Here is a 15486-nt window from a genome sequence, read left to right on the forward strand (position 1 = left end):
TTCTATAATCATTCATAAAATAGTTTTCTGTAGTAATTCACTATGATCTATGTATGTAACACAGGAATGTTCATATGCTTTGCTCCTCTTTTTCTACAAATCATTTATGTAATTAAGTCTCCTAATTCATAGAATTTATAAAGTAAACAGCTGTTAAAAAGTCAATTTTTTACTCAAAGCTTCTAAAACATTAATTATTTATGTATTTGAAATATATTAATATATTTTCTTAAGTTTATTTCTCATGTGCATTAGAAAAGCATTTAATCAGATGAATATAATTAGATAAAACACTATGAGGGTGGTGAGACATTGAAACAGGTTGCTCAGAGAAGTTGTGGATGCCCCATCCCTTGAAGTGTTCAAGGTCAGGTTGGATGAGGCGTCACACAGCCTGGTCTAGTGGAGGTGTCCATTGCAGAGGGATTGGAACTAGATGATTTCCAAGCTCCCTTCCAATACAGGCCACTCTATGTTTCTGTAATTTCCCTTTATCAAGTAATCACAATTCCATAAGAGATATAATGAGTCAACAAAGACCCATCTAGCTCCTTCAACTGTTTACAAAAATCATCAGTCAGATTTATCTGTAACAAAAAGAAGAATATCCTAATTGCTTTCAACCATAACAACTACAAAAGATTGCATCATGCCATGTTTATTAGATTTTTATGTCATACTGTGCAGTCTCTCATACAGCAAGGTGATACTTAGGACTATAGTGAGAAAATGCCTTCGGAGAACCACATGTACAGTATCTGACACTATTACAAAATGATTATATTCTTTATTTGACCTTGGTTGGCAGCCTTTCCTTTATCCCTTATGCACAAACATAATTAGCACTAATTTTTACAGGCATTATTTACCTCTACCAAGGATATATATGAAAAATAAGAAAATATTCAGTGCCCCTGAACTGGGTTCTAGGAAAATTTCTGCACAAGTAATGTTTCATCACGGTCAAATATATTTTATAACTATAAACTCCCACAAGGTGCAGCAGGAAAAAGCCACTAAAGTGAGTGTAGGATTCAGATGTCTACTGGAACAGGAGACCCAAAAAATTTGCCTAGTCTATCAAAAGAGAAGCTAAAAAGAAGTAAGACATCACCTACAAACACACTGGAAATAAACATGAGGAAAACCTTTGAATTAGTGCCCAAATGATCATGAAAAAGTACGGAAATTAGACTGTTCCTAATAATTCTAGCAATAATGGAATATCAGAGCAATACAAGCCATTCCTTTTAAGATGCAGGTTCTTATGGTTATGAAAATAATTATATAAAGCTACATGCCTGGAACTAATCTGTTTGCTGTGACATTCTTAACATTGTCTCTGCCTCTGACATAAAATTTGAAGAGCTTACTGTCCACCTGGAGAGTGAAAATGAACTAAAGCAGGGTCAGAGGAAGAAGTGATGGAAGAAAGGAGTTAAAAAGCTTTTTATTTGTAAGCTACATAAAACTGTCTGAAAGAGTACTATAGTTAAAACCATTATATGTCAAAAAATAAAAGAATGAAGAGTTAGAAGGTTTAGCACTCCATACCTGCTGTTGTAATTCTTGTTGATAAGATAATGTTGCCTCTTTGGAAGGCTTTGTTTTTTCTTCGGAATACACTCCTATGCTTCTTTGTCTGTCTCCTGTATTCCTCTGTCCAATGTTACTTCTAAATTGAAAAATCACACATATAAAAGGAAAACATCACAGGGTCCAGAGTGGGGTAAAAATTTTTTTTAAATTCCTTCGTGAAGTATTTAAGACCTGTTGTTGCCCATAGCCTGGCAGTTTATAATCCCAAACATTTTCTTAAATCCATACGAATAGCAGTTCACTGAATTATCTTTTTATTGTCTAGATAGAAATCCTCAATTAGAAGTCTGAAGAGTTGTTTTTAACACATTTTATTTCAAAGACATATCTGTTCTCAGCAAAATATTACCAACACAAAAAAAATATAAATATAGATAAATACACACAAATAATAAGAATATAGCTAATACTTACACAGGCTGCTCTACTGGAGCTTGGCCTAATGGAGGTTCCAGAGTTGGTGTGGGTTGCATTCCCATCATTCCTGTACCATCTGCACAGTAAAAAAAAACAAAACCATATTTTAAATTTTTAAAGCTCAGATATAAATATTTGTCATTATCTAAAAGAACAGAGTTCACTACTCAAACTCTGTGAGTACTGAAAAAACTTCTAAAACAAACTCAGCTAACCCTTAATGCACTCTAAAGCAAAAAATACAATGCCAAAATATAAATCTATTTCTTAAATTCAACTAAATCCCTTTATATTTTACAAATTACCACATTAACATATTCTACATCAAATAACAAAATTAAATTATTAGCTTGATGGTGACACATCCTCCTTCTTTCCTAATCATCTAGTGAAAGAGCTATTTTTCTAAGTTTTTTTCTCCTTAATTTTACCTTTTCCATGAAGATAGCACAAAAAATGTAAAGTATTAATGTTTTTTTTTCTCTAAAAAAAGAAAATAAAAAAAGAAGAAAAGAGAAAAACAAACACCACAAAATCCAGTCCCTCCCTACACACATCACAATAGTTTCAATCATGAAATCATCATGAAGCTAAGGACAGGAAAAAAAGGAGTTCTTAAAATATAAAATAGACCATTTCATACATTATTTTAATACATTTAATGTATTAAACCTTTAAAATATTGGTAATTATATGTGTAACAACACCTAAACATGTAATTATTATTTAAGTGATTTTAGGAAATAATGTTTTAATTAGCAATATTATAAAGAAAATTATCTGGGAATAGTAACAGCAAAGAATCTGAGACTAGAGCTTGTTCAAGTGACGAACATGATTTCTGGAAGTCACAGCCCTTTTGGTTGCTGGAGAAAATTACTTCACTCAAAAACAGTACTGAAAAAAAGCCCTTTTCATTCAATACACATCTTAAAAACGGGTTTCATTTGCTGTTACAAGTTCTACATTATACATCATTTAACTAGATTAAAAGCAGTCATATGAATGACTCTAACAACCAAGCCACGTAAAATCATCAACTTACAGTATGCAAGAGCAGGATCCAAAGGATTCCTAGCCCCATAAAAGTAATAAGCATCATCATAAGGTGTTTTATAGTTGTCTGTCAGAACTGGTGGTGGAGGTGGTGGTAATGGTGCAAGCCTTAAAGAAAAAAGGGACACAATTCCTTAGTTTGTTGTACAACTGAAAACTTACCATCAAAAGAAGATGGGAGAGGAGAGAAAGAGAGGGAGGAAAATAAAATGAAGCAGGTATGAGGATAGAAAGAGAATTCATTATGGAAAATTTCCAGATTTAGTTCAGCTGAAGACCTCTCATTAGTGGCATGCAGGAACAAGGTGCAGTAAGTCTCAGTGGGAATTAACCTTCCCTGAGGGAGCAGTAGGTGAACCCAGACTATTCCAGAGATCTAAAGAACATAAAGCAAGCACACCTTAAGTGGCTCAGTTAATGGTATTTCCTGGCTATGTCAGTAAAGAAACCAAGGCAAGATCTGGTCAAAGGGTGAACAGCACAGCACAGCTTCAGCCACATGCCTGAAGCTCCTTCTCTCCCTGAACAGCTTAGTCACAATCACAGCACCTAGTGGAAGCTGTCCTTGCCTACAGTGCATTTCTAAGCTCAGCTCTAGGAGCCTACTTAATTAACAGAAGCCAAACTGGTGCCATGCCAGCCTTCTGAAAACACGAACTCTGCAGGACATGTGCCCAACCATTCTCACAACACGATTCCATATTACAGACATGGACAGAACAGACATAATTTCTACAGCTCAACCCTTATCTACACAAACATCCACTATGAGAGAGCTGCCTTCAGAGATAATCCAGTCTCCATGGATGTTTTCAAATAAACTATGAGGAAACCGACATTAAAAGTTTATTCCAGTGCAAAGCAGTTAGTTTTCTGTTAATTGTCAAAATATTATTTCTACCTTCATCAGTTCCTTGGAGAAGGATCAACAGTACTACTGACCTCTACCTCAGCAGTAATAACATGCTAAACAACAATCTTATTTAACATGTAAAATGAACACGATGGTGAAGCACCTGGGCGCTACCATTTCCCCAAGACTGCTGACTACACTCCTCTGAAAGTCTTTATCACTCCGAGAGTCTTCATTCACTGGAGAGGCTGAACGGGCTGGCATTGGAGTTTGGAAAGCCACTCTGGGCCTTTCAGGAGGTACCTTCTCTTCAAAAGCTCTTGCTGTGAAGCCAAACTGCTTCAATCTATTTGGCTGAAGGAAAAAAAAAAAAAAAAAGGTAAGAAAAAGAGAGAGGAAAAAAACCAAAACAAAATATTTACCTTACTACTAGGAAATATTCTGAACCTCCATTTACGTTGGATTAAACACTTCACTGGATCCCAACTTTCAAATTTCAAATGTTCAAATTTCTCGTAATTGCATTTTTTCCTCCCAGTGCTCTACTGAGAATCCAGTATTATGAGGAAATCCAGGAAGTTTATCAGATTTACAAAAAGCAACCTTATCATTAGTTATAGGAAATATATAAATCTAGTTAAAGTCCAGAAAAAAGAACATTTCCAGAGGTGTCTGTAGAACAGTTTATCTACAGCTGCCAATTTTCCACAGTGACAGTATTCTCATATTATGCATAGAAAAGTTTCTGAAATCCCTCCCCTCCACCACAAGATTGAAATAACTCGTAATCAGTAAAAACTAAAATCAAATACACACTGAGACTTCTTCCAATAAACATTTCCTTGCAATACCATTATTTTATTTTTTAAATTCCTTTGATCTAATTGATTTTTCAACCACAAAAATTAAGAGTTTTTTGGGGGAGTTCTTTTTAAAACAGAAGTAGCAAATGTTTATTGATAACTGTCAGCCTCAGAAGAAAGTCAAAAGCAACATGCAAATAATGTGAAGGCATGCAAGTCAGTTTCAGAACTATCCTATCACACCAAGAAAGCCCTTACAGCAACTGCTCTGCATAACTATTCTAATGCTTGTTTAAATAAGGCTATATAATACAATGGAAAAAAATCATACACTGTATAAGTAAAAGAGATTTTATTCTGAATTTATTGGTCCTAATATTGAAGTTCTTCAACTAACATGCATTCGGAGAAAGTAATACTCAAAACCAGCTACATATTAAATATCTACCAGAAAGCCATATACCCTACAATATGAAAATATTCAACAAAATATAAAATCTTTACCTCCTCATCATTTAGCTGCAAGACAGTATGTACAAGGTAGTTAGTACTCACCAATCAAGGACTACAGCATTGAGATTAAAATTCTCAAAATCTACTAGACATGAATATTTCCTTATAGCATTTAACTTCAAATTTCTAGATGTGAACACAGAATTGGGTAACTGATACAAGCTAAAGCAATTGAATTTTATAAATTTGTCTTTTCAAATCCAGTGTTTTGAGCTGCAGAACATTCAAAACAGCCATTCTCACTAACAACTTTAATCTGAAACCATTCCCAAAGTTCCCCAGATTTCAGCCCTACAGCTGATTTCAGATGTGACTTCAGTACTCAGTACATCCTGGGGATTGCTTCAGTTTAAACAAGCAGCATATACAACAGTCTACATTTATAGATTCTTAATCAGGCATTGCTATTTAACCAACCTGTAATTAATCAAGAAATGCACCTAATTAGAATCTCTCCCTGAGAGGCAATTTAAAGCTAACAGTGACTGGTGCTTAATGAATGTAGCAATTCAACTTAATTAAAGGCTTTCAGCTAAATTAGTGCTTTTAAAACACTATGCATGCCATGTACTTCCTCTAGATAGAATTTTGCTCCTACAACAGGCACTTTGCAGACTCTGACTGAGATGTGTATGGTATATTGAGTGCTCCAGCACAGCATGCTTCTGCATAGTCAGCTTTGATTACACAGAACTGTTTACACTGACCTTGCAGCCTGCTGAGCCAGAAGAGCCAGCATCCTCTGCTAAGCTCTGCCTCCTACCCTGCCTGCCTCCCACTACCCTCTATTCCTCTCCCTTTGACCATGTGAATCCCTGATGAGCCCTCTATACCAAATAAAGCAGAAAAAAATATTCAGATTTTTGCCAGATAACTGAGCTGAATGTGTTTGAAACAGGGACCAAACAAGCATGACAGACACTTCAGGCAAGGAAGGCAGGAACATGCAATAAGACAGGTGGCATTCCTCCCCATTTAGGAGTAAGAATTTTGATTCAGCTTCATGACTTGTCTGTGTACATTCTCAGTCTCCTGTCTTCCAAGTTTCATGGAAAGAAAGAAATGGTATCACAGAATATTCAGAGCTGGAAGGGACCCACAAGTATCTAACTAATAGCAACTTACAGCTAGCTATTCATCCACCTTCATTTTCTAGCAAAGAAGACCTTCTTTCACCTCCACTGAATCCTCCAAAAATGACATAAGTTTCAATCTGTGTCAAAGCATTCCCTGAAAACAGGACTGGTGATAATTTAAACCAGTAACCAGTAACTTAATAACCAGTTAACATAATAACCAGTCTATCCTTGCTTCAAAGTTACCACCCGACATCCTAAACAGCACATCACCATACCCAACCTGAAATGGCTTTGAGCACATAGCAAATACGTGCAAATCACACAAGTTCTGTCAGTCTCTGCAAGACTATCAGTCTCCTAATAATGTTATTAGCACTGACAACCTACTCCTGGATGCATGCTAATCAAAATTCTTAATGTAATCATCACCTTACTAAGGAAGTGGAGACAGTAGTAACTCTGCATTAAGTCTTACAAACAATGCAATACCAAAGAATTTGCTTTTTACAAAATCCTATAAAAATGCTTGTAACCCTAAACACTTTATCGGATCACTTAAAAAAATACATATTTTAAATTAAAAACTGTTATAGTGAGATCAACTCATCTGTAAAACAACCTTTTTTTTTAATTGAAAGAAAGCTTTCTGCAGCACACTTTGCATTCCCAAAGAAAGGCTACTACTGTGTGCATTTAAGAGGCTACCACTGAACACTAAGTAATTCTTTCCATGATAACCACTGTCAGTAAAAATTTCTATTTGGACACAGCAAAAGAAAATGCCCAATAATTTTCATGAAAATATTTTCTTCTGATGCTGAAAGTATGTTTAATGACTTACAGCCGGTGCTGCTTTTGGCTGGAGAAGGGTTAAGTTACTCCACAGTGTCTGGTGTGGGGCTGTGTTTTTACTTGTGCTGAACACAGGGTTGATAATACAGAGGTATTTTTGTTATTGCTGAGCAGGGCTCACACAGAGTCAAGGCCTTTTCTGCTTTTTCTGCTGCTACGCTGGTGAAGGGCCTGGGTGTGGCTGGGGGCCTGGGAGGAGACACAGCTGGGACAGACAATCCCAACTGACCAAAGGGATATTCCAGACCATAGGACATTATACTCAGTGCAAAAGGATGGGGGAAGAAGGAGGAAAGGGAGGATGTCTGGAGGGATATTGTTTGTCTTCCCAAGATGCGTGCTGGCTGAACACCTGCCTGTCCATGGGTAGCTCTGAATTAATTCCTTGTTTTGTTTTGCTGGTGTGTACAGCTTTTGCTTTACATCTTAAATTGTCTTCATCTCAACCTTTGAGTCTTACCCTTCCTATTCTTTCTTTCCCCGATCCCACTCCACTGGTGGGGAAGTGAGCAAGCAGCTGCTCGTGAGGCTTGGCTGCTGGCTGGGGTTAAACCCTGATAGCCTCATCATCCTGGGTTTCCATTTTGTTGTACACTGATGCCCTATTAAATAGCCCAACATTTATCATTTTATAGAAACTCTACAGAGTTTTGTGACTGAGCAACCACAGTGTGCATGTGAGGAAAAAAAAAAAAGAATAGGCTATATAGATGAAAGAAAATCCAAATTTCTTACCTTCTTTTCTGGGTCTCGAACTCCAGAGGCAGCAACTGAGAGCTCAAGTTCCTTCTCACTGTTTTGTTTTTGTAAAAAAAAAAGAATCCAATCAGATAGCAATAACAACTAAATTAATTCTTTCAAAGCACAAATTCACAAATCTAGTTAAAAGAACTCTGAAAGCACAGCATAACAGAAGACAATGATTCTACTTGAATGCTTCTAGAATCAGGGAAGGAAATTACATAATATTTGTAAATACAGAGAACTCTTAAGAAGTATCTGGCTATCACCCATTTCACCTAGTAAAAATCCACCTACATAAAAGGAGAAACCACCACAACTCTTTTTTACTACAACTTTTGAGGACATTCCTAAAAAAATTGTGTTTATTCACATCCAAGAAATTAATATCAAACACATTGAAATGAATGATTCAAAAGTGCAGCAATAAATACTGTTTTGAAATTTCTGGGCTCAGGCTTGTTCTGCATATACAATTTTTGTCACAATGAGACTCTTAAATAGTAACCAATTTTTAATTCCTTATCCTTTCTCTAACATTGCTGTGTGTTTTTATTTATCCAGACTATAATTCAGTAGATAGTGACTAGTAGGTAAAGAAGAAATGAATATTTTATTCTGCATAAGCCAGATGATCAAATGCTTTAAAACTGAAAGGTTACTTTCCAAAATTGGAGGGCAAAACCAAAATGATTTTCAACTTTGCCAACTACTTAGGAAATCCTGTACCAGCAAAAAAAGATAACTTTAGTTAAAACTTCTTTACCCTTAAGAAACTAAAAATCAGTTGTAAAAATGAAAAAGTATCTGGGTTTTCTTCTTTCCACTGAAAGTTTGTGAATATGTTCATTAAAAACTAAAGCTCTCATGGCAATGAGTTTAATTAAATGCAATATTACTCAGCTGCCTGGAATCCCTTAGTTATGAAATTGCTTCTTACCACACTGAATTAATGGAATGCCTTTAAATTTCAGCCATTATCTTTTAAGAAGATAGTAACTTTCCATTACCGTCTCTTATTCCGCTGTTGCTCAGCCATCTGTTCCATTAGTTCTTGCCTGTATTTCTCCTTTCTCCTTTGAAGAAGTTCTCGGTCCTGACCACCTAATTGAAATGACCACACATTTGTGTAAATGCTCCACAAAGTACACAAAAGGCACTGGACAAAAACAATGCCTTTCAGTCAATTTAGAAACTGAAACACAGCAGACTATACAAACAGTGTTTCTCTACTGACTAAAACAAAAAAGGTATCTAGTTTTAATAGACAATTTGTTTGGACTATGACGATGAAAATTCTTCATTATTATTTTCCTAGTTTGCCTGGTTTTATATAGTCAAGAAGCTACAAGTTTCAAACCTATTTGGTACAACAGCAACTAAAAAAAGTAACTTAATTTTTTTTTTTTTTTAATCTAATGTTCACCTAAGGAAGATACACTACAGCACTCCAAAATTATGAGGCACTGCTCTGCATCAAACCCATGGGGAGGAAAGTAAATTGTTCCACTTCTAGGATGGCTCCCATGACTACTAAGAACTAGCAAAGTACTGACAGATGTGTGTATGTAAAAGGAAACTGTGTTCTCACACAGATTTTAACAAACACAAAAAACTTTTAGTTCGTTGTAGTTCCTTCACAATAAGTACAGAGGCCTTCTATTATTTTTAAAAATAAACCCCAGAAAACATCATCAGCACCTTTTAACATTCTCTGTAGACAAACTGACTGGACTTCTGGTGAAGTAGACCTGAATTATAAAGAGAAGGAAGCTGGAAAGAAGCTAAAACAAAAGCCAAATAAGCAACAGCAACAAAACCTGATGCATAACTGACTGATTTCTTTTTATTTAACTGTTGTGCTGGGACTACAAAGTGACCAGAATGTGCAAGATAACCTCATGGCTTGTGGTTTGGGGGAGTCTGAAATCACTTCCCCTTTTCAAAAAATTCCAGTTTTAATTTACTTAATCTTTACACAACATAGTTTACAATACTCTTCTAACCAGGTCTGATAGGAGTACAAATTCACACCACTGTGTCCTCAAGTTACTTTAAATGAGATGACTGGGCAGACCAGAGAGTGACCCCTATGATACCACTGGTTTAATGCTGCCTCCAAAAAATTGACCTGCTACATATAGCTTTGAAGGTCAGGTAAATTCAAATTAAAAAATTAACAAAAATTATTCTAACAACTGTTAATCTATTTTACCACAATTCAAAGCTAGCTTGCCTTCAAAAGCTCTCAACCAAAGAATTACTAGAGTTCATTTATTCCTGCCTTATAGTTTCCTGAATTCAGCTAAGAATGCTCTGTCTTCACCGTATTTCTCTCTATTACACTCCATACTAGTGTTTCTTGTTAAATTTTCTAGCTAGAGGAGAGATAACCAGAAAAAGTTTTCAGAGTACAGTTTTCATATTTCTGCAATTAAAATTCACTGTAAAGCAGTGTCTTTAACAATACAGAGGTTAAGATTTCTCCCATACTTCATTTTGTAAAAATAATTTAATCACATATCTTGGCCTTAAAATGTTAATGAAATCTAAGAAGCAGCTTGGGCTCCTAAAAATTAATTATTAAGTAAAAAATTAATTAGTAAGTTACATAAAGGGATAAAAGGAATATGTTTTGCTTTAGTTTCTCTTTGTAGATAACAATTATTTACCAGTCTTGGAGACAACTAGCAAAAGGAAAAACAAATGCTCATTTTTCTATTTTTTAACTATTCACATGGAGAAATAACATATGCAAAGAGAATATAACTCAGTGTTATTAGTGAGGTTTTTATACATACCAAGAACAAGGCCTGTTGCATACTGCCTTTCACGTGCAGACTTGGCCTGTACACTAGCTGAAGAATTACTCTGTATCTGATTTCTGGCAAAGACAAAAAAGAAAATGGAGTGATCAAATGCAAGAATTTCCTACAGTCTGTGGGAACCATGACAGATTCCCTTGCATCACTGTGTGACACATTTGTGACAGTTTTCCTACAATCCAAAGAAATATCCCAAGCAAAAGAAGAAACTGCCTGGCAAAAAGGCATTCTTACAATTTCCATTTGCCTGTGGTTTCTGAAGCCATCAGAAAAACTGACTCAGTTGAGCACTTCACCCATGCTGACAGACTGAGTGGTGCCAGTCAAACGTTTATGTAAGGACTTTACAAGTGTTCTGCTTCTGCCTCACCCACTTAGATAATTTCAGGATGTGCAAAACCAAGACAAGAGGAAGAAAACAAATTTTAAAGCTACTATCAAAACAGGTTTCCACAGTATTTGACTCAATAAAAGTCAGCACTTGGAGAACAGGTGTGCTATTAATTCAAAAAGAAAATTGGCATGCAAGCTTCAATGGCCGTTTTCAGAGGAAACATGTTTATCTTGTTAAACTATATTCTAGTTGCAGGAAAAAGTATCAGGCATTTCAGACAATGTTTTGGGATTTGAAGTCAACATTTTTGTCTCACCATGCTTTTGCAGTGCAATTATCAGAAAAGTACACGGTATACCACACCTAGAATCTCCAGTTCTTGAGAACAGCTGCACACATGCTCTGTCCTTTAATTCATCTTCATAATCTGCAGATACATCTCTTACCACTCCATTCAGATAGGGCCTTAAAGAAATAAAAAATACTCATCTATGCTTGTCTAGAAACAGCCAATCTGAAATGGAAGCTTCAGCAGTTTTGTGCAAATGCATTTGCTGCCTGAATGCACACTGGACAGCAGAACCGGTTCTGAAAATATCACAAAAGATTCTAGAAATAATTCACTTTGTTAGCACTGTCAAGACAACTCTCTGTCTGGAATGTGAATTCCCAAGGCTACTTTCCTGCAGCCCTTATCTAATGAGCCTGGTTAAGTGTTTTATGAACTAAAGGGCTTTTGACACTCACACCACATTGATTGAAACAGATCTTGCTGCTCTTAATCCCCAGGAGCCAACAAAGTCTTCCAGAGGTTTTGGCACACAGCTATTGGGTAGGTCTGGTGGAACAGCCATTTCAGATATTAAAAGCTTCTTCAATGACAATCTACACTTCACAACACACCTGATAGACTTTAAAAGGGTGATGTGACTTTTGTTCAAGGCAAAAGACTGGCAAGACTGTGAATACAAAAATTCAGGAGCTAAAATTTGAGTCATCTACATAAGAAGTGAAATCATAAGACTGAAACTTCAAGTAACTTCAGAGATGCCAGATATGGTATAGATACAAGAGAGCTGTTCCTGAAAAAGATCTGGGGTAGCAGAATTTATAAACTTTTCTTTACTTGCAAAATAACAGCTCTACAATGAGAACTTTAATTTAACATGACAAAATAGAGCAAAAATAGGTATTCAATGAAAAACATAGTACCCAACAAATGCTATCAAAGTTATACTTTTCCAGAGCTGGACAGAGCCATGGACTTCCTATTAAGCAAACAAAACATAAAAAAAAAAAAACAAAAAAAAAAAACAAAACAAAAAAAACCTATGTAAACATGGGAAAAAACCTCATTCTTTTACATAAAGAACCACAGCTCTGGCAATCTGTAATTTAAATAGAGATTTAATTTAAATAGAAGTCTAATCTAATTTAAATAGAAGTCAATAATCAAAGACAAAAGGATGCAAGCAGATTATTAAACATTGATCTAGCATCTTAACAACCCACCAGAACTAAATGAAAGAACATTTACCCTCTTGGAATAATATGATCTTTCATGATCAAGCTGATCTTTACGACAACAATTAATCTACTCCTTACAAGGCTGGTCACATAACTGAGACACAGCCAGGAAATAAAAAGCCAAGTCTCCAGTTAGTGAAAGGATGTAGGAAGAAAAAAAAACAAATCTTGGAAGATTTTTGTAGAAAGCTGAGCACAGCAGGCCCAGACGTGTTGGCCCAATTCAATCAAGAAGCTGCTGTCTCCTGTTTACAGGACAGACCTGACAGCTAGGGATGGACTAAAGCATTTCACTTTAAGAACTAAAACATTTTGCAATTCTCCTCACATCCCGGTCACCATTTCTGTTTGTTCAAATATGCCACAGACCTTGTGTCTCCATCAAAACCGAAACCCTTCTAAAAAGTCCTGTTATGAACATCTGCCTCTCCACACTCATGAACCCCATATAAAAACCTGAGAACTTCAGTAAAGGAAATAAAAATATGGCTCCTCTTGAATTTAGTTTCCATCACAAATCAAATGTGTTTGGGAAAAGCTGACTTTGCCTAAAATGCAGGAAAAAAAATGCTAACTCTTCAGAAGATGAGCTGTCACTAAGAGGTAAGTTCCTCCTTTAAGAGAATGAATTTACTTCATAGGAGGCTAGGTGGAGCTCTTTTTCAAAGGAGGAAAAAGTACTACATTAAAAACCACATTTAATAAAGAAATACTATAAATTAATTTTCAATAAAAATTCATTAGTAGAAAATATACACAAAAAAATCCAAACAATCTTATGGATAAAATTAAGACCAGGGAATTTAGGTAATGATCCAGCAGCTTCTTTTAAGAAGATGCACCAAGTCTGCCAATAGCATACATAAGACTTTCTCTATTCTCTTTTAAAAGAAAACTGGAGATAAAGCAGTTTCAGAGGTCTCTCCAAGTATCTCATTGACTGCCTGATTCTTCACAGATATTTATAAGCACCATACATGATTTCTGGAATAACTAAAAACTAGTCTACAAATATTCAACATGGTATCTAACACCATGGTTCAAACACCATACTTGCTGATATTTTATTTAAATAGTTCTGTATAAATTCTTTGTGAAACAAATTAAACCCTAAAACATTATCAAATGGTTATTTTTATTTAAATAATAGACTGTCCATCTGCATTAGACAGTGGCAAACAGCTACCTAATAAAAAGAGGATACATCCTTCTGAGCATTAACTAACAGAGAGAATTAAATACTGCTGTTAGTTTCAAAAAACTTTCACTGTCTTGTTAGACTCCAAATTAAACTTCTAATTATTTTTCTTTCTGAAAAGCTATAGGACAAATCCGCTCTATCCTAAAACATCATTTACTCATTTCTACCAATAATACACTACAGAATGGAACAAATTTTGAATTTTGCAGTCTCTTCTCTGAATCTCAGCAGAAAACAGGCAATGTTGTTCCTCTCATCTATTTAACCACTGTTTCCATTGCTACTCTTTTTCAGAAACATTGTATGAATAAATACACTTTTTTTAGAAGCACACCAGAACACAGTCTGAAACTTAGCAATAACACATTAATTAGAGTCTGCCTCTCCCAAATACTTTCAGACATTTCATTTTTTCCACAGACTTACCTCCTTTACGATTACTTTTTTTAAAGTCTGGGAAAGAATATCAAGAGCTATTTTTGGAGAAAAATTATTCTAACTCTCTTGGCATTTGAAACTGGAAAAGAAGTATGAGTTTATTGAATTCATATTCTAATATGAATTTTCTAGCTTTTCTAGTAGAGGAGCCTTTCCCCTCCCCTCAGTTATTAATCTGCATACTATCCAGAAAATTATCCCTGTAAACAATGACTCAAAAGACCATTTAACCCATCCACCAGCAACTAACAACAAAACATAATAGCAATATTTAATACTGTTGAAAGTGGTACAATTTGCCTTTGTTTTCCTAGAAGTGTTAATTTTGGCAAAAAGAAAAAGTGTTTATTTTGTCTTGCAAAGGAAGAACACTGGTGGTTCTGGTGAAGCAATTGCAGGAAAATAATTCTGGCAGCAGGCTTAACACAAATAAAAATAACTACAACACTCATGTTCCCAAGACCTGGAAAGGGAACAAATTAACACTTTTAAAATATAATTTGAAAATTTATTTACAATAAACTTTACTGCTTTGTTTAGCTGTATAAACAAATTTCAACTTGGTGCAGTTTCAGACCACAAGCCATCTGGTTTTGAAAGCAAGCAGTTCTTGCAATGAATATCTAAAGGTGACCAGAGTGCCAAACCCTGAGGAACAAGGAATGCTATACTACTTTTTTCTTTTAAATGAGTAAGCTAGAAGAGAAAGGTTAACAATTTATGTCAAAGTAACCCAACTGATGTATCAGTTAACACAGTAAAGACTATTTAATACTGAACAGTACATATCAGTTTTCCCCCTGAATTATTTATGTAAGACACCCTCTTTTGTTTGGTTTGGGCTTTCATAAATGCTTATTCAAACTGTGTAGTTTTCACATATATTAGCACCTATTACAACCATCAGGATTTGGTTCAACTACACAGATGTTTAAAGCCTGTAATTTATCAAGACATGGAGTAAAAAAGAGGATTTTTAAAAAAATAGACTTGTACATTTTTTATGCATAGTCACATGTACCAAAAATTGAAGCTCAAACCAATTTTGGAATCTGAACTGAAAACTGACTTGCTGTAACTATTACAGACTAAGAAAACAGAGGTAACATTGTGTCTTCAGTGCAGGGGTTTGCTTTCAAATATGTTTTCTGGCAAACCACTCTTCATAAAATGAAACGTGGGGTAATTTCTCTAGTACCCTTGGTTTGCTATGATATATAAAATGCCTCTTCATATATGTATAGTCTT

At 35.3% G+C, this 15486-nt stretch overlaps 1 protein-coding gene across 8 annotated transcripts in view; it reads right to left on the minus strand.

The window, feature by feature from the left end:
* CSPP1 (centrosome and spindle pole associated protein 1) overlaps positions 1 to 15486 on the minus strand; it is a 61919-nt gene that overhangs the window by 26256 nt on the left and 20177 nt on the right. For 7 of the 8 annotated variants that reach the window (XM_077783352.1, XM_077783348.1, XM_077783363.1 and 4 more), the window contains 8 exons: positions 11436 to 11537; positions 10715 to 10797; positions 8924 to 9017; positions 7908 to 7965; positions 4089 to 4279; positions 3062 to 3180; positions 2014 to 2092; positions 1555 to 1675 (listed from right to left, as the gene is read on the minus strand). In XM_077783352.1, the coding sequence (XP_077639478.1) occupies positions 1555 to 1675; positions 2014 to 2092; positions 3062 to 3180; positions 4089 to 4279; positions 7908 to 7965; positions 8924 to 9017; positions 10715 to 10797; positions 11436 to 11537 (847 nt within the window). The remainder of the gene's footprint in view (positions 1 to 1554; positions 1676 to 2013; positions 2093 to 3061; positions 3181 to 4088; positions 4280 to 7907; positions 7966 to 8923; positions 9018 to 10714; positions 10798 to 11435; positions 11538 to 15486) is intronic. The other variant, XM_077783354.1, reaches the window with a different exon arrangement.

The sequence above is a fragment of the Lonchura striata genome, chromosome 1 (genome assembly GCF_046129695.1).
Source record: "Lonchura striata isolate bLonStr1 chromosome 1, bLonStr1.mat, whole genome shotgun sequence".
In the NCBI taxonomy this organism is placed as follows: domain Eukaryota; kingdom Metazoa; phylum Chordata; class Aves; order Passeriformes; family Estrildidae; genus Lonchura; species Lonchura striata.